The sequence below is a fragment of the Apodemus sylvaticus genome, chromosome 7 (genome assembly GCF_947179515.1).
Source record: "Apodemus sylvaticus chromosome 7, mApoSyl1.1, whole genome shotgun sequence".
NCBI classification, from domain to species: domain Eukaryota; kingdom Metazoa; phylum Chordata; class Mammalia; order Rodentia; family Muridae; genus Apodemus; species Apodemus sylvaticus.
Genome location: NC_067478.1, coordinates 39,834,636 through 39,854,146, shown reverse-complemented (window position 1 = coordinate 39,854,146; position 19,511 = coordinate 39,834,636). Strand labels below are relative to the sequence as shown.

General features: G+C 39.8%; 1 protein-coding gene and 1 non-coding gene across 2 annotated transcripts; one reads left to right on the top strand and one right to left on the bottom strand.

Annotated features, from left to right (window-relative positions):
• Positions 1–4,282: 4,282 nt before the first annotated feature.
• LOC127690314 (small nucleolar RNA SNORD50) lies at positions 4,283–4,354 on the bottom strand. Its single transcript, XR_007979042.1, has one exon. It is a non-coding gene; the product is annotated as a small nucleolar RNA SNORD50 (small nucleolar RNA).
• An 8,779-nt stretch (positions 4,355–13,133) lies between these two features.
• Positions 13,134–19,120, top strand: LOC127690107 (tripartite motif-containing protein 43C-like). Its single transcript, XM_052189663.1, has 6 exons — positions 13,134–13,541; positions 14,112–14,207; positions 14,948–15,181; positions 16,216–16,238; positions 16,927–17,018; positions 18,627–19,120. Exons 1-6 carry the CDS (start codon positions 13,134–13,136, stop codon positions 19,118–19,120), a joined length of 1,347 nt encoding a protein of 448 aa, XP_052045623.1.
• Positions 19,121–19,511: the final 391 nt, after the last annotated feature.

Genomic DNA, 19,511 nt, shown 5'->3' with positions numbered 1-19,511 from the left:
ACTTTGTAATTTTATGAGGTCCCATTTGTCAATTCTTGATCTTAGAGCATATGCTATTGGTGTTCTGTTCAGAAACTTTCTCCCTATACCGATGTTCTCAAGGGTCTTCCCCAGTTTCTTTTCTATTAGCTTCAGAGTGTCTGGCTTTATGTGGAGGTCCTTGATCCATTTGGATTTGAGCTTAGTACAAGGAGACAAGGATGGATCAATTCACATTCTTCTGCATGCTGACCTCCAGTTGAACCAGCACCATTTGTTGAAAAGTCTATCTTTTTTCCATTGGATGTTTTCAGCCCCTTTGTCGAGGATCAAGTGGCCATAGGTGTGTGGGTTCATTTCTGGATCTTCAATCCTGTTCCATTGATCCTCCTGCCTGTCACTGTACCAATACCATGCAGTTTTTAACACTATTGCTCTGTAGTATTGCTTGAGGTCAGGGATACTGATTCCCCGAGAATTTCTTTTGTTGCTGAGAACAGTTTTAGCTATCCTGGGTTTTTTGTTATTCCAGATGAAATTGAGAATTGCTCTTTCTAACTCTGTGAAGAATTGAGTTGGGATTTTGATGGGTATTGCATTGAATCTGTATATTGCTTTTGGCAAAATGGCCATTTTAACTATATTGATCCTGCCGATCCATGAGCATGGGAGGTTTTCCCATTTTTTGAGGTCTTCTTCCATTTCCTTCTTCAGAGTCTTGAAGTTCTTGTCATACAGATCTTTCACATGTTTTGGAAAGAGTCACCCCAAGATACTTTATACTGTTTGTGGCTATTGTGAAGGGGGTCATTTCCCTAATTTCTTTCTCAGCCTGCTTATCCTTTGAGTATAGGAAGGCCACTGATTTGTTTGAGTTGATTTTATAACCTGTCACTTTCTTCTCCTGTGCCAAATAGTAAGTAGTAACCTTTTAGTTCAGAAAATTGACTTCATATTTGAAAGTCTTACACTTAAGTCTTTGATTCCTTTTGGGTTTCTACTACTCAACCTGAGAGGCAGGGGTCTGCTTCCTCTAGTAATAACAGAAATAGTCCCAAAGCAGTCTTTCCTTTTGCATTTTTATATTTATGTGTGTGTGCATAAATATATAAAGGTTTTCTTTTTCCTAAGAAAGGGTTTATCTGTGTAGCCCTGGTTGTCCTCAGCTCACAGAGAACTGCCTGCCACCAGCACCCAGCTCAGCTTGTTCCCTTATATTACCCAGGCAGACCTCCTGAGGAGTGATGCCAAGAAGCCATTAATTAAGAAGGATACATTCACCTTCATTCCCAGCAGTCTGGAGTCAGAGGCAGGGCAATCTGTGGTTCAAGGCCAGCCAGGCCTACAAACTTAAGTTCCAGAGAGCTTCATATTGAGACCCTGATTCAAACAAAAGAAAACTATCTAAATATATTTCTCAATCAGAGTGTGCACCTGCATGCCCAAAGAGGCCATCAGATTGCACTATAGATGGCTGTGAGCCTCTTTGTGGTTGCTGGGAATTGATCACATGACTTTTTGCAGAACTGTCAGTGCTATTAACTGCTGAGCCATCTCTGGGATTCTGGGGATGGGGGAATTTCCACTCTCTAAGCGGTGGAGAGTGGTGTTAGGGTGAGGGACTGTGCGAGGCTGGAACCAGGAGTGCCTGGATTAAAAGTGTGTACTGTCAACACCCAGGTTCTTTGAACTGCAGCCATCTCTCCAGCCGCAGACCCACACCCCAGTTTTTTTAAGACTTGAGTCTCTATTGAGCTCTCAGGTAGGTTTCTTAACAAGCTAGATGTCAGGGATGATAACTAGTATAAGCCCTTTATTAACAAAAAGAATTATTCAGTCAGAATCTGTAATTAAAAGGTTTAGTCAAAAATGTCATCCAGTGTGTATTAAAAGGTTTGAGTTAGTAAATTTAATGGAAACTAATTTTACTTCCCACTAAAACGATGCCTTGTTTGGACTTGCCTCTTGTTCAGGTCAATAATAAGGATGGCTCAATGGTAAAATGTGCTTACTGATTTCAGGACCCAAGTTCAGGACCCAGCTCCCTCACAGCATCTGAACTCTAGCATGAGATTCAGCACCCCCTTCTGTCCTAAAAGTGCAATTACACACGTAAACATAACACCCCTAATCCCCAACCTATAAAAACTGACCATGTTTCTCTTGCAATGTACAATAAACACATCAAATTATTATCACAGTTTCTTACTGAAAACCATTGCAATTTGAACCCATCTACTCAGAAACTACAATGTACTTAGCATTTAGCCTTATCTTGCATTCCATTTCTTCCCATCCCATTAATACCAAGATCCCATTGTATCACAAATACATCTGAAACCATACCATGCTTTATTCATGCAGTTCCTTAAGGCTAGCTGTATGTTTCCTAAAGTTCAACTGGTTTGGCCTCCATTTGTTTAATCCTTTAATAGGAAGGATTCTCTGGCTAGCTTGGTGACACCTACCTGTAATCTACAGTTGGGAGGCAGGATTGCCAAAAATTCCTAAGACCAGTTTGGTGTGAAGGAGCTCCAGGTCTAAACAGTGATGCACTCTTCCAAAGTAATCAACCAACATAGAAAATCTTCACTTGTGTTTTCTATTTCTGTAAGGTTGCTTTTGATTTTATTCAGCATCCTGTATATATATAGGTTTTTTTGGATTTGGTTTTTTCATGACAGGTTTTCCCTGTATAGATCTGGCTATCTTAGAACTCACTCTGTAGACCAGGCTGGCCTCAAACTCAGAAATCCACCTGCCTCTGCCTCCCAGAGTGCTGGGATTAAAGGCTTGCACCACCACTGCCCAGCATGAATTTCCTGAGCCTGGTCTACAGAGTGAGTTCCAGGACAGCCAGGGTCACACAGAAAAACTCTGTCTCGAAAAACCCAAAATAAAGAGAAAAAAAAAAGGGAAATTCATATTTCTTCAAATAAATAAAAAGGAGGCACAACAAATAACATGTGATATAGCAAAACAGAATGTAGGAACAAGGAAAAAAAACAGTATCAAACAGAATTCTGACATCCTAAAAAATAAGCTACCTGACTAAACATTCAGCTGCACCTAATGTAGAGAATCCACAAAGAACTTTGTATCACAGGAAAACTCATTTTTCAAATGTAGCAAGTTTTCACCAATGCTACCAGGAAAACTTAACATATATAGGGGGAAAAAAACAACACAAACTAGATTCCTGGTGCTTAGTGTGAAAAATCATTTTAAGACCTTGACTTTAATAATAAACTAGGTAGAGGGGTGGACTGACATGCTTTTAATCCAAGAGTTGGGGAGGCAGGAGGATCGAGTTCAAGATCAGCCAAGTTCAGAGTTCAGATAGCCAGGGATACTGAGAACTGTCATGAAAAGTGTTACCACAAAGCAACGGCATACCAGAAGAATTTATCCATAACCAGTGACACTACTTTATATAGGTAACAAAAAATTGAAGTCTACCAATTTTATAGTATTCTAAGGGTAGGCATGGTGGCTTTTTCTTTAAACTGAGGCCATCTCTATAGTTGAGTATCAGGACAATTTTGAGATACTGTTGCCAATAAAAAAAATCAAGTTCAACCCTTGTCAATTACCACAAAGGAAAATGGAAGTATGCAGCAGTTAAGAATTTAGAAATTAAAGCCCACTTATTCTTACCGCTTGGGAAGCAGAGACAGGTGGAATAAAGACCAATCAGTCAAAGACCATTAGCTCTGAAAACTCAATAACCATGGAAGTGGAACATGTACCAGGGCACTCTGGTTAATCTTCTGACACAAACTGAATTGAAGAAATACATGCAACTGGATGTTTATTGCAGCATTCTCAAATATCCACTGTGGGATGCCTAAGGAAATAGCTCACGATCAAGTTTATAATCACTGAGATGGTGACCTGCTGCTTTAAGTTCATGATTGCATTCACTATGCTCAGTCTGTACAGCTGTGTCAGCTCACCACAACCTTCACAGAACAGAGTACCCTCAATGGATTGGCAAAACAATCCATTTACATACAGCCCACAAAAAATGTACAAGAATCAACTCTGCAGGCCATACCAGATGCTGTCCTGATCACTAGACAGATTAACAGGGACAGCCAGGGCCATGGAGACCCCATCTCAAACATCCCAGTACTAATACTGTGCATTTTCTTCTTGTCTCTGCCTTTTCTGGATGTTTATCACATCTAGTTTTCATTCTCAAATCTTGTGTCACTGGCCCTAAAAATAAAAAACAAAGAAACACAGGCATTACATAACTGCCAAAATTAAAACAGAACACAACAGACCTTTGTAATGGTCCATCTCAGAAGCCAGATCCATAGTTGTGGTTTTTCAAAAGGAAATCAGGTTCATGATAGGATTATCATAGACTAGACCAACTTCATTAAGTTCAACACAGGGCTGGAAAAATGGCTCAGCGGGGAAGAGCACCAACTGTTCTTCCAAAGGTCCTGAGTTCAAACACCAGCAAGCACATGGTGACTCACAGCCATCCTTACACATATCTGATGATGCCTTCTTCCGGTGCTTCTGAAGACAGCTTCAGTGTACTTATACATAAAAATAAATAAGTCTTTAAAACAAACCAAAAAAAAAAAAAAAGTTCAGCAGAAAACAAACCAGAGAAGCACTCACATGCACTCCTGCTCTAGGATCTTTACAGGCCACAGACATCCCAATGGGTTGGCATTCCCTGCTGGCAGAAAGAAAGAAGTACAGTGACACACTATTAATATGAACTGCATAGAAAGAGTGAACAAGACCACTTCAATAAAGCACAATGGTCTTCTCTCAGAAGCTGTATTTGTCTTCAGGTCATCAACTTCTGGATATAGTTCATCACTGTTCAGACCAGGTACGTCCCACAACTTTAATTTGTACCCTATGCATTCACTACAGTCATTCCAAATTGAAAAAGCAAGGGTAGTTGGTTGGCTTTAGTTAACCAGCACTATTTCAGAAAACATTTACAGGAAGCTGACGCTAATTCACAATGGTAAAAATGTATGCTGACAAAAATATAAATCTAGGTTTCTTACACACCTTTCAAAAGAGTCAGGTTTTAATCAAGTTACTTTCTGTTACAAATTCTCTTGGATGCTATGGGCTCCCCTCCACCTAAGGAAAAGAAACAAATTCTAAGCAGCACACTCTACTTCCTATTGCTCTAATACTTCAAGTAGAAAACTAAGCTATATTGCCCTTAACTTGGCATCGTTTTGCAGCTGTTTTGACCATATGAGGAATGATGTCGCCATTGTTCAGGTGAGAGGATTTGTGTTTCTCTTGGGTGTCACCAGTACCTTCTGAATAGCACAAGAGGCCTAGCATATTTTTCTGCAAACCCTGCTGTATAAGAACCCACCCAAGGTGGGACCAAGGAACCAGAAAGCAAGCAGCCTTCAACCAGGCTGTCCAGTCCCAATCTCCCCAGGACCTAGGCTCCAATCCAGAAATCCCTTTTGCTGCTGCACATTTCCCCTAGGAAGTTTACATGGGTACCCTGCTCCACAGACCCGGAGCCTCTAAATTCACTTTGCATGTCCACATTTTGGTTGGCCCTCCGGGCACTTAAACCACACACCTACAGAAAAGAAGGAATGCTTAGCTTTCCAAGCAGCTCCCATTATACCTTCAGTTGAGGGAAATGGAGGATGCCCCTCCCTCTAGCACCGATTGGACGGAAGAACACATGGGCGTGGCCTTTCCTGGAGCACTGTCTGGAGCTGTTCTCAGTGGTCTTTTCTTCCAGGGCATTCCAGGGCATGGTGAGCACCTGCCAAGTGCCTATCCTGTTCTGTGTGCACTACCACAGGCTCCGCACCACCTGTCTATTCCAAGTCTGGAGACCCACTGAACTTGATGTGGAGTGGGAGTGGCGCCAGAATTCAAAGGAACAACAGCAGTTGGAGGTGAGGTCTCCTCTGACTTCCAGCCTAGTTGGTTGGCACGCATGGTTGGCAGCTGGGAGTGGCCTTGACCTCACCCTAACTGTAGCCCAGATGGCAGGGGCACCTCTAAAGGGACCTTGGAGGACAGAACTATGCAGGTGAAACCAAGCAGCCCTGCTCATGTATGCACATGTATGTGGATGATGAAGGACAGCCTTAAGTGTTGTCCCACGAACACCATTTTTTTTCCTTTGAGAAAGGGTCTTTTATTGATCTGGAGCTCACAAATGAGGCTAGACTGGCTGAGCACAAGGAGATCCTCCAGCTCCCAGCTCTGAAACTATAGCCATGTGCCACAACGAACATCTTTTTTTTTATGTGGTTCTGGGAGTGAATCGATCTTGGGTACATGGGCTTGCAAAGAAAATGCTTTACTGAGCCATATACACAGTCACATTATTAGGTTTTTTTGTTTTGTCTTGTTTTGTTTTTTTTTTGTTTTTTTTTTGGTTTGTTGTTATTGTTGTTGTTTTGGGACAGGGTTTCTCTGTGTAGTCCTGGCTGTCCTGGAAGTCACTCAATAGACCAGATTGGCCTTGAACTCAGAAATCTGCCTGTCTCTGCCTCCCAAGTGCTAGGATTACAGGCATGAGCCACCATGCCTGGCTCAGAATTAGGTTTTTAAGGTTACTAGATGAATGTCATTTTCTAAATGATTTTGGTATGTCTTTTTAATCTTTTTTAAAAAAGATTTATTTATTTCATCATAAATAAATAAGTAAATAAATAAACACAATAAAGTACACTGTATCTGTCTTCAGACACACCAGAAGAGGGCACTAGATCTCATTACAAGATGGTTGTGAGCAACTGTGTGGTTGCTGTTAATTGAACTCAGGACCTCTGGAAAAGCAGTCAGTGCTCTTAACTGCTGAGCCATCTCTCTAAACCTGTAGCTTAAATCTTCTGTGTTAACACTCATCACAATAACAAGAGAATTTACATAAGGAATCATGGTATGCACTCACTAATAAGTGGATATTAACCTAGAAAACTGGAATACCCAAAATATAATCCACACATCAAATGAGGTACAAGAAGAAAGGAGGAGTGGCCCCTTGTTCTGGAAAAACTCAGTGAAGCAGTATTCGGCAAAACCAGAACGGGGAAGTGGGAAGGGATGGGTGGGAGGACAGGGGAAGAGAGGGGGGCTTACGGGACTTTCGGGGAGTGGGGGGCTAGAAAAGGGGAAATCATTTGAAATGTAAATAAAAAATTATATCGAATAAAAAATAATTAAATAAAAAAATAAAATAAATAAAAACACAAAGGAGGCAAAGAGTTTTCTAGAGCTTCTCCATTTTCATAGGTTTTTTTTAGTCTATAATAAATAGGACAATAAATTTCTTTCTGATTCAAAAAAAAAAATGATCTCATTTCCTATTTCCAGTTAGTAATCAGAGTCAGAATGGTGCTTCAGGAAGGTCACCATATTTTGTGAATAGGCATTACACAGACACCTTAGGCCATGTGTACATTTGTGTGCCTATGACAATATGGCAGGAGCAGAAGGAGGTCCTGAGTTCAAATCCCAGTAACCACATGGTGGCTCACAATCATTAGTAATGAGATCTGATGCCCTCTTTTGGGGTATCTCAAGACAGCTACAGTATATTTGCATATAATAAAAAAATAAATCTTTAACAAAGATGTCTGTTTTTCAGATAATGCAATATTAAGAACTGTTTCTAAGGGAACAAGCAAACAATTAAATGAACTATATATTGTTATAACTTTTGAAACCACTAGAGCCAAACACTTGTGTGGAAGGAAACAGCAAGCAATTCATGTTACAAGTCAGGGATGTGCAAGCCTCAGCTTACTCCACAACTCCTGCAGACCTTCAAATTCTGTAACACCTGGGTGATTTCACACTATCAGTTCCAGCTGCAGTACCAGGTACAGCCTTAGCTATCTCTGGAACACAACTTCTTTGTACTCTGAGAAAACACTTCCTAGAAGATTTCACCTCAGTGATGCTGGCCTTTTTTTAATCCCCTCTAATTTCGTAGCTCCAGCTAACCAGCATCAATTACCCCAATAGTCCCTTCTATTTCTGACTCTAAAGCCAGGTCTAAGTGACAGAAGCTGCTGAGTTCTGCTGCATGAAGGATATGGGGCATGGCCCCCTTGTTCTATTTCATTATCACTAGCTTTCTGTTTGCCACCTGCTTCACTGCCTAAACTTGTCTGTACTGGAACTTGTTCTGTACATATTTTGGGGGGGGTTGTTTTTTTTGAGACAGGGTTTCTCTGTATAGCTCTGGGTGTCCTGGAACTCACTCTGTAGACCAGGCTGGCCTCGAACTCAGAAATCTGCCTACCTCTGCCTCCCAGAGTGCTGGGATTACAGGCGTGTGCCACCTCCGCCCGGCTTGTTCTGCACATTTATCTCTGAGATCTGCATGGCTCTGTGTCCTTAATGTGGAGATTGAAGGCGTGTATCACCATGCCTGGACCTAAATTTAGCTGGGGGGGGGAATCTTGCTCCAAGATCACCACTCCCTTTATTTAATGTAATAGCCTAGAAATCACGATCAAGCTCCATTTCGCTTCCTAGTGCAACCCCTTTTGTTGTTTTGTTTTTGTTGTTGTCTGTTTCTAGGTTTTTTTTTTTCTAGACTGAGTTCCTCAGTATATTCCTGGATGTCCTTGAACTAAGTCTGTAGACCAGGCTGGCCCCAAACTTAGAAATTCGCCTGCCTCTGCTTTCCAAGTGCTGGGATTAAAGGCCTGCACCACCACTGCCCAGCTGGCGCCCCCTTTAATACTTGAATAAAACATTTTATATTTTTTCTTTCAAAGCTTTCTATACTTGTTCAAATCACTCTTCATGAGACTTAATTAGAGAACAAAGTCCATGCTGGGCATTTTTGAGACTTCCATCCAATTGACAAGAGACGTGTCAATGCAATTAATCTGAGTCTCTTCAACCTACCCTCAGGCAGACTCTTAAAACTAGGGAAGATAAAAGCCTAGGGCAAAAGGCAGGCACATTTTCCCACTAAATACGACAAGAACAGCTTCTAGGCCTCATACTGACATTCTTTTCCCACAGTTCAAATCACCTTCAGCACCAATGTCTTCCATATTCCTACTAGAATGGTTCACTAAGCCCAACTTAAAGCACTTCACTGCTTTCCACAACCAAAGTCACCAAATCAACATTCTTCCAAACAAAAACATGAAAACGCTTATCACAGTAATACTCTAGGCCCCAGTACCAACTTCTGTATCAGTCATGATTCTCTAGAGTTAGAGCAATTATGGAATGTCTCTACATATTAAAGGAATTTGTTGTCTTCAGTGCATCAAACCCAATAATGGGCAGCTGTAAATGGGAAACCTGCTTCATGAGAAAAATTTATTTTCAAGGAAAAAAAAAGAAATGCCTAGGAAATCAACAGGCTATTCCCTTGGGTATGTCTATGAGGGCCTTTCAGAGAACAAGAGGGAATAGCCATCCTGTGAGCATCAATCCAATAGATTAGGCACACAGGAATAAAAGAAAGGAGTGAGTGAGGGCAGGCATTCTGCTTCTCTGCTCTTTGGCTGCTGAGGTAAAGTCCTTAGCTCTGACACCTAGACAATGAATTAGCCTGTATCAGGGATAAGCTTTCTAACTGATCACCCAATACAAAGTGCTCAGCCCTTGTGATGACTGTTCTTGATAGTAATTTGACTACATCTGGAATTAAGTATAACTCAAGTGGCTAGAATTTTTCTTGTGAGGATTTTTCCCCTCTTGACTAAATCATTTGAGGAGGAAAAAAACTACCCAAACCATGACATTTTGACCTTTGAGAATCTACCTAAAATCCTAGCTGAAGCTCTGGTAACCACCTCTGTGAAGGACCTGTAAGAAAGGAAGAGAGATGAAAAACTATGGAATTTATTTTAACTAAGAACATATTAAAAAATAAACCATCCAGATGCAAAGCATGCAAAAGCCTGACTGAGATGTGGAAGGTTCCTAGTTATTTCACATCTACAACATTAACACACAACTGTTTGGTTAATGTGAACTCAACAGATTGGGAGCTAGGCATCTTTGAAGTCTACTGTCACTATACGCAGTCAAAAGTAGACAGAGGGAGATTCATGCATTTTCCACCTTTTAGAACCGAAAGTCGAGTTAGTAAATGGGGTAGACTTGGAAGAGGTAGCAGTTGAGATCAATATGAGCAAAAGAAGTTGTAAAAATCCTCCAAAGAACTAAAAAGATGTTCATGTTGATATTTGTTAGAATGAGAGATTAATGATGTCACCATTGATGAAAATCAAAGTATCAAAGTATAAGCACATTGCATAATATGTAGTTACAGTAAAACAGTGTTGTAAAATTACTAATATTTTTCTTTAGAAAATTTCTCACTGCACATTCTAGGAAAGCCTTTAACTAGAAATCCTCCTGGTTCAGCATTCTAATTCCGTGAACTCTGGGTAAAGGTGTGAGCTACCACACTAAACTATACAGTGATTCAGCAAATCCCTTGGGGGAGATTTGCTTGTGGAGATTGGTCAAGGTGTTAGTTCAATCTTCCAATCCATTTAGATAATCCCACTTAGAGAAGCTCACCCATTGGAAGCATCAGTAAAAGCCACCATGGGCGGAAGTGGGAGTGGCCTTTCGAGACTCTAAGCACAGTCCTATGGCCCACCAGATTCATTCTATTTCAGATCAGACCACAGTGTGCTTTCAACCTTCCGGTCCAGACACTGCTAGACCCCTGCGCTCTGAGGATCTGATCTCAGAACTGAGCCAGTATTGTATTGCTACCAAGCATTGCTGAGCACGGGGATAATTGCTTGGGTAAGTGCACAATTTACAAGAGAAAATTCCTTCATAGTCTCTATTTTTAACTGAATAAAAACAGGTGTTTGCTTAGAAGTTATATTTTGCTATTCAGCAAAACTTGATTCAGTTTGCCTTTGGATTTCTTTCTTGGGATATAATGTGGCTTAAGGTTATAGATAATTTTAAATTTATCATTATGCACATTTTAGTTGATCTGATGTATTATATTGAAAGATAGTTTCATGATACTTTTCAATTTTGTGCTTTGTCTAAATTTTAAATATTTCAAGAGCATTTTATGCTTAACAAATGCCCTGAATAGTTTAAGGACATTGGAATTTAAAGATATCTAGGAAAGTATAGAAATAAAAACTCAATTTTCAGCAAAAGACTTTTCTTTGTTCTTCTGTTACAAATTACAGGAGGAGCCAGGCGTTGGTGGTGCACACCTTTAATCCCAGCACTTGGGAGGCAGAGGCAGGCAGATTTGAGTACAAGGCAAGCCTGGTCTACAGAGTGAGTTCCTGGATAGCCAGGGCTATACAGAGAAACCCTGTCTCGAAAAAAACCAAATCCAAAAACCCCCCCAAAATAAAATAAAATAAATTACAGGAGGGAAGATCTCACAGTATAAATGGGTACTTAAGTGTACGATCATGGTAGAATTGGCTATTCCTGCTAGTGTTGGGTATGTTAGATTAGAAGGTTACATGTAATTAAAGTAGAGAAAACTAACCACTCTCTTATTCATAAGAGTACATTCTGGTTAAAATCTGGTGCAATTTTTCATTTCTGTATTTCATCTGGGTTATCTTTGTGTTCTTGTTTTGTAGTGAAATGTCTAATGTACAAAAAAAAAACATGCCAAAGGAAAACATAACCATTAACTAAATTAAGGAAGGCAGCATTAAAGTCCCAATGTTTTTGCTAATCCAATATTTGATAATATTGATAGTGGAATTGGAAATACACCAAACCTCCAGCTAAACCCATTTGATTCCCTGTATGTCCAACTGTAGTAGCTTAATTATTTTGACAAAAATTTGTTGCAATCAAACTGAGATTCTTTCTTTCTTTTATTTCTTTCTTCCTTTTCTTTTCACTTTTCTTTCTTTACTTTTCTTTCTTTTCTTTTATTTTGTTCTTTTTTTTTTGAGACAGGATTTCTCTATGTAGATAGCCCTGGGTATCCTGGAACTGAATCTGTAGACAAGGCTGACCTTGAACTCAAATCTGCCTGCCTCTGCCTCCCAAGTGCTGGGATTAAAGGTATGCATCACCACTGCTGGGCCTGAGATTATTTCTATATGTGAAAGTTAAAAGAGATTGGAAATGTGTACCTGTTGGTTAGATAACCAAGCCTCACTTAGAAATGAGGAAGTAAACAAGTATCTACAAAAAATTGCCGTTGGCTGGAGAGATGGCTCAGCAGTTAGGAGCACTGACTGATCTTCCAGAAGTCCTGAGTTCAATTCCCAGCAGCCACAACCATCTTTAATCGGGATCCGAAGCCCTCTTCTGGTGTGTCCGACGACAATGACAGTGTACTAACATATATAAAATATAAATAATCTTAAAAAAGAATTCCCCTTGTGTTCAACCTGAGGGGAGCAGGTTTGCTATAGAAATGACCTGATATATTTTTGAAAATCTATTGGATTAGATTCATTCAGTTGGGAAGAACCACACTAAATGTTGGTGAGATCATTCCTCCAGCCCATGGGTTGAGGGCTCCAATGAGGAAAAAGGGGGAAGGGGAGCTGAGGAGCAAGCTTTCCTTTGCTGTTTGCTTCCTGATTTTGGAAGTCATGAGAACAGCTGCCTTGAGCTCCTGCCACCATTTATTCCCCACCTTGATATCCTTGAAGTAGGAGACAGCATAAATTCTTATTTTAGGCATTTTGCAGCAGAAAGAAGTGAGTGATATTTCCCATGAAGATCTAAGGGTTGAGGCAGTAGAATCTAAATAATAAGAAAATAAGAGTCAGATACCAAACAAAAGTATTTAGTAGAGAAGGCATGAAGTAGTGTGTATTTTCTTGGATAGACAACAAATGCAGGAGCTGTTTTACGCACATGCCTGCAGTGAAAGGCCGGCCTATGGAGCAGAAGGACTTGGATTACTCCTCCGTATGGTATTATTTTCTCTACAACATTGGAGAGGAATGTCTCTGGCCTTTAAAAACATACCAATGTGGGCTGAAGCCTTCAGGAGGAATGTAGATGTTAGATCTAGAATGGTGTCACATCAGTCAATATGTAGGGAAAATTCTTGGGCAAAAATAATATGTCTGTATTGCCATAATCAGAATTTAATCATAAGTTGAATCACATTTTGTGTAGTCCCTTGCTACTCCTCTCTGATCCAATAATAATAATTCTCCTTTTTTCCCCTCAGAAAAATGGAGTCAGACAATTCACAACTCCCCCACGAAATACTCACCTGCTTCATTTGCCAGGGCATCTTTATGGATCCAGTCTTCTTAAGGTGTGGCCATACCTTCTGCAAGGCCTGTCTCATCTTTTCTTTGGAAGACATTGGAATCCCTGACCTCTGCCCTATATGTAGGCAACCATCCCATTGGACATTCATTAATAACAACACTATGAAGATTCTGGTATCCACTGTGAGAGAAAACAGGCTCATGAAGTATTTGATTTCTGAGGAGCACAAGTGCATGACCCACAAGGAGAGAAAGACGACATTCTGTGGTGAGAGCAGGGCCCTCCTCTGCCAATTGTGTTCTGACTCCCAGGATCACAGAGGTCACACACACTGCACTATTGGAGCACGCGCTTGTATGCAAATGGTAAGTAATATTTCTGAAAAAAAAAAAGGCTGAGAGCTTGAGAGAAGGAGGCTTAGCAGACCACAGGGAGATGCGTGTCCTGATTCTGAGGAATCCACTGTACTCCAAATCTTGTCACATTTTAAGCAGGGAATGAGGAATGACTATAAAATGTAAACATTCTTTGAGAGGTGCATACATATAAATATCATTTCTAGGTTCACGATTCATTATATTCACGTCACTGAAAATTATAATCATGGTAAATTTACATCTTTAAAAAGTGAAAATGACATGAGACTAAAATTCCAAAAGTACATTGGAATGAGCGGCTTAGAACCGGGATCCGGGTTGGATGTTAATTATCCAGACAGTTGTCAATTACAGCCCATCACTTTACTTGAGCTCATGGTGGTTGTATTTTGTAATTCTATGGGCTGAAATCTAAAGTTCCATAGTTAATAAAAATAAAAAGAAACAGCACTGTGATCTTTCTTCTAACCTCTCTAAAGTAATTGTGTTCAGTGCTAGAGTTTGTCCGCCAGGTAACTCATTATTTATGTAAGGATGACATTTATTTATTTATTACAGCTGAAACTTGAAAAGCAAATGGCATCTTTATTGAAGAAGATCCAAGAACAGCAGGAGACTCTAAATGCAGAGAGGAGAACAATCTTTCAGTGGTTGGTGGGTATGAGACTGATGTGTAAAGTGAACCAGAGGCAGATATCTTGCAATTTGAGGATTATACATGGGATGTGATGCTAGGAAATCTTTTTATATTTACCTTAAATTTGTAAAGGCAAAATCCAATTTTGAACACAGAAACACCTAGCCATCTGGTAGAAAAGTTTGACATTAATGGGCGAATTTCTGAGTGTTCAGCAGAGTACACCAGACTCTATGACTCCACTTGGAATTTTGGTTGCTATGTATATGCAAAGTTGCATTTTTTCTTTTCCTTTCTTTTTGTTTTCTTTTTTTGTTTTTTTGAGACAGGCTTTCCCTGTGTAGCTCTGGCAGTCCTGGAACTTAGTCTGTAGACCAGGCTGGCCTCAAACTCAGAACTCTGCCTGCCTTTGCCTCCCAAGTGCTGGCATTAAAGGCATGTGCTACCACTGCCTGGCCCAAAGTTGCATTTTTGAGTGAACATATTATCAGTCCAAACCTTTTTTCCAGATATCTCAGAATCTCATTTAACAGAAGAAAATGGTAAGGGAAAAAAGAATGGATTTGTTTGCTTCTTCTAATAATAATGAAGAAATGTATAAAATCAAATGACTTACAATTTCTGAAAAGTGGGGACAGTAAATCAGCATGTGCAGCACCCTGATGGGATCCTGTAGGTGAATTTTAAACATAGAAGAATTCAATGGAAAGGACCAAATACTCTCCAGATGTGATCTAGGATGTCCCTTTTCCTTCAGCACTACGTGGCCCTACGGGGGGAAATGATCAAGAAAGAGTATAGCAGACTGTATCCACCCGTCCATGAAGAAGAGAATCAATATATAGAGTGTATGAAAAATCAAAGCAATATTATTTTAGAGGAGCTCAGGAAAAGTGAAGCCATGATGGTCCACAAGAGGAGTCAACTAATAGAATTGTATCAGGAGCTGAAGGCCATGTCCCAGAAGCCATTTGAGGTGTTGCTGCTGCAGGTAAGCATGGAACAGTGCTTGAAACAGATTGATTATTTGAGGCCCACACCTATGACTTTTACATCTGAGATCCCTTTCTATATCCCCTGCACTTATTATCAGGTTTTAAGAAAAATCTGGAGAGATAATTTCTGTAATATCCTAAAAAGAGCAAGCTTGTTGACATTGTGTCAGCAGATTCCATATGGAATATCTCATTTATTTGTGTTTGTAGCTTGTGTCTTTGAAACCCCAAATTAAGTGATTCTTGTTACCAAACACGCCATTTTACCTCTACTTGGATGTTAGTGCAGTTTTAAAGTAGTCTACCATAAGTTTGTTCTGTTTGAAAGCTGTGTTTTTGATATTTCTTTGGGAGGTGGGGGATTTGATATATGCTCTTCTTTTGTGGTGTACAATGGCCTCGTATTCACAGGATTCATGAGCCCTAAACCCAAAATTCTAAAGCTGCAGATATGAGCCAACATGTAGGGGTTAGGCCACAATTTTGAAGTACCCTTAATGAAAGTATTCTATGCTTTTTGTCCAAGATCAAAGAATGTCCTCTTTGCAGACAGTTGCATGTTACAAAGTAGTGTATAATTCTTACCCATATGCTTCCCAAATATTCTCACAGCCTGATTTCATTAAGAATTCATTCCATTGTGCAAGTCCACAATGGACTCTGGGGCATGAATATATAATTGCAAGGTGAATTGGTGTAGCAATGACTGACAGTTATATAAAGATAATAAAATTTACATATATATTTATATAATGGTATAAAACTTAATGGACTGGAGAGATGACTGAGCAGTTAAGAGCACTGTCTGCTCTTCCAGCAGTCCTGAGTTTAATTCCCAGCAGCCACATGGTGGTTTACAACCATTTGTAATAGGATCTGATGCCCTCTTCTGGTGTGTCTTTAGGGAGCATGAGTGTACTCATATACATAAAATGAATAAATAAATCTCTAAAAAAATCTTTATGTATATATAGATCCACATTCTGGGCTGTTCCTTCAGATATCTAAGCTTCTCTTAATTTGTTTGCAGGATTTGGATGACTTGTTCAGAAGGTGAGTTTAATCCTCAGTGTAAGCCAGGATAACCCTGAACTATTGTCACAAAGATGAACAAGCTCTCTTAGCAATGTACAAATACACTTTATACAGAAAATACTTAGTTATGGATGATGGGTTTGGGATTGTTTTCATGGATATGAAGCCTGTTTGTCTTCACCAGACAGTGTCTTTTCTTTCTCCCTATGAGTGAAGCAGTGTATGTAATGGGCTTGAGCTAAAATTTGTCATTTTCAAATCCTAATCATTGAGGCCCATGGGCTGTACTTTCCTGGTAGTAGAAGAAAGGGGCTGGAAGCATGGGAAAGAGGTTGGTAACAGGAAGGGCTTGAGAGAGAGCATCTAAGAGGAAGCCACCCTGTCTCCTGACCATGGGATTTCTTTAATATAAGAAAATGTTCTGTGTGAAAAATGTTCAGGTAAGTGTTTCCTTTTATTGATTTGATTTGTTAGGAATACCTATGTGAGTGCACATGTGTGCAGGACACAGGAGCACTCTCAGGAGTCTTTCCTCTCCTTACACCATGGGTTTCTGAGATTGAACTTCAGTTGTCAGTTTGTATGACAAAGATTTTAATACATACCTTTGTTTGTATGACAAAGGTTTTCAGCTCTGACTGAAGATTTCTCCTCATCACTGGGGTGATATCTGTAGCATAGGCTGATCAATGTCTTCTCCTTGCAGGAGTGAGTCAGTGCAGCTGACACAGGGTATGAAACCAAAACTCAGTGCCCAACCCAATACTGGGTTGACTGTAAGGTTCAACTACTTCCAAGGTGAGTGTCAGCACTGATATAATGACCAGAGGTGCCGTTCAGCAGGGAGATAACCTTTGTACAATGAATATTTTAATTCCCTAAAAAGATATGTCTAGTTAAGCCACATTGTAATCATATTTAGGCACACAGTCATTTTACAAACAAAGATTAATGAATACCAATTAAATGATGTACGTCATTCAGGCTGATAAATATAGTATTTGTCCAATGAGACACACAGAATGATTAATTCAGTACAGTTTAATATATATTAAGCTATCAAGATATTTCTATGTTTTCTATAAAATATTTTAGCAATTGATATTTTTTATTTTGGAGACATTATTTCTCTTTGTTTCCCTGGATATCCTGGGACTAGCTCTGTAAACTAGGCTGGTCTGGGACTCACAGAGATCCACGTGCCTCTGGCTCCAAAATGCTTTAATTAAAGTCATGTGAAACCATGCTCACCTATCAGTTGAATTTTTTTTAGAGTTTACATATAACATTTATTGCAACGTTCACAACATGTACACAGAAGTTCTCAGAACAAGAAAATATAAAACAGCCCTGGAATCTATCTCATCCTTTAAAAAACATGTTTCTAAAACTAAGTTTAAAAGAATATGGGACTTTCAGGGAGGGGGGAACCAGGAAAGGGGAAATCATTTGAAATGTAAATAAAGAATGTATCTAAAAAATGAATATTTTTAAAATACTTCGATAGTAGATTGACAATATAAGAAACATCTGAAAGTGAATTATACTCCATAGATTAAAATTCACAAGATATAGTGGCGCCCACTTGTAACCCCAATATGAAAAACATGGCATCAGGAGGATTGCCTAAGAGTTTGAGACTAAATAGATTGACATAGTGAGTTCCATGCCAGTCAAGGGTATATAGCAAGAAATCCTATCTCAAAGAAACTACAAAAATGATCATTAAAAAAGAACCCAAACAGACAAAGCCATATATCACAGGCAATAAAAATAAAAAGTAAAATAAGTTGATACAACATGGGGCAGTCTGAATCACACTTGGAGATCAAAATATGGATTGTAACATCACAAGGAAAAATTGTCAGAGGACCATGGTTTAGTTAAATGCAGAAAATTGCTACTAGGGAACAACTTCTAATGCATGCTTAGATTTATCTTTGATACAAATCTTCATAGTGGGATTAAATCAAAACCATAAGATGAGCAATCAAGACCTAGGATTTAGGAATAACATTTCATGGAGACTCTGGGGGGTGAGCCTTTGGGGGGGGTGGTCCTCATTGCATTGCGCACAGCTTGTTTGCCTGGTGTAACTAAAGCCCCTGACAGAACTGTGCTGTTATTTGCTGTGATTTCCACCTCTGCAGCTTCTAAAGATTTTCAAAAAATTTTTCATTATGTGTTCATTCTGTTTCTTTGGGAAAACTCTTGACTTTGATTTATCTGGATTATAACTACCCTTCCAGTCTTACACTTTCTATTTTTAAAACCCAGGAAATCTCTAGGGATCTGTCTCTCTGTCCCTGTCTCTGTCTGTCTCTGTCTGTCTCTCTGTCTCTGTCTCTGCCTCTCTCTCCTGACAAATATGAGTATTCGTTTTAACTAAAATGTCTCTTCCCACAGTGAAAATTTTCTTTCAAAATTTAATCATATTCAACTGCAACCCAAGCCTACTTTTTGATGTGAGAAGATTCACCTCTAGACCTTACAATGAAAACCCAGTTCTGGCTGTGCCTGGATCCTATCGTGCTTCCTGGGGAGCAGAGAGCTTCACCACTGGAAAATATTACTGGGAGCTGGATTTGAAGGACCATGAGCAATGGGCTGTAGGGGTCTGTAACAATGTCTGGTTAAAGAAGAGAAACTTTGAGATTGGATCTGAAGGTGCATTTCTTCTTGTATGTTTGAAGGACGATGATCAATACAGCCTCCTCACTACCTGCCCAACATTTCATCACCACATAGAGAAACCAACTGGCCAGGTTGGCGTGTTCCTTGATTGTGAGGGTGGATGTGTGAGTTTCCTGGATGTAGCCAAGAGTTCCCTCATATACAGCTACTGTCCTGGAACTTTCCATTGCACTGTCAGGCCTTACTACTGTACTGTCTATACATGATCATAGGAAGCTGTACTCAGTATGCTTTTCTATGGTAATGTGTCCTCTCTTTATTGTGATTAAATATTGTGATGGTTTGTATATGCTTAGCCCAGGGAGTGGCACTGTTAGAAGGTGTGATCATGTTGGAGTATGTGTCTCACTGCGGGTGTGGGCTTTAAGAACCTTATCTCAGCTGCATGAAAGCCAGTCTTCAACTAGCAGCCTTCAGATGAAGATGTAGAATCCTTAGCTCTGCCTGTACCATGCCTGCCTAGATGTTGCTGTGCTCCCATTTTGATGATAATGGACTGAATATCTGAACCTGTAAGCCAGCCCCAATTAAAAGTTGTCAGTTTTAAGATTTGCCTCTATCATGGTGTTTGTTGACAGCAGTAAAATCCCAACTCAG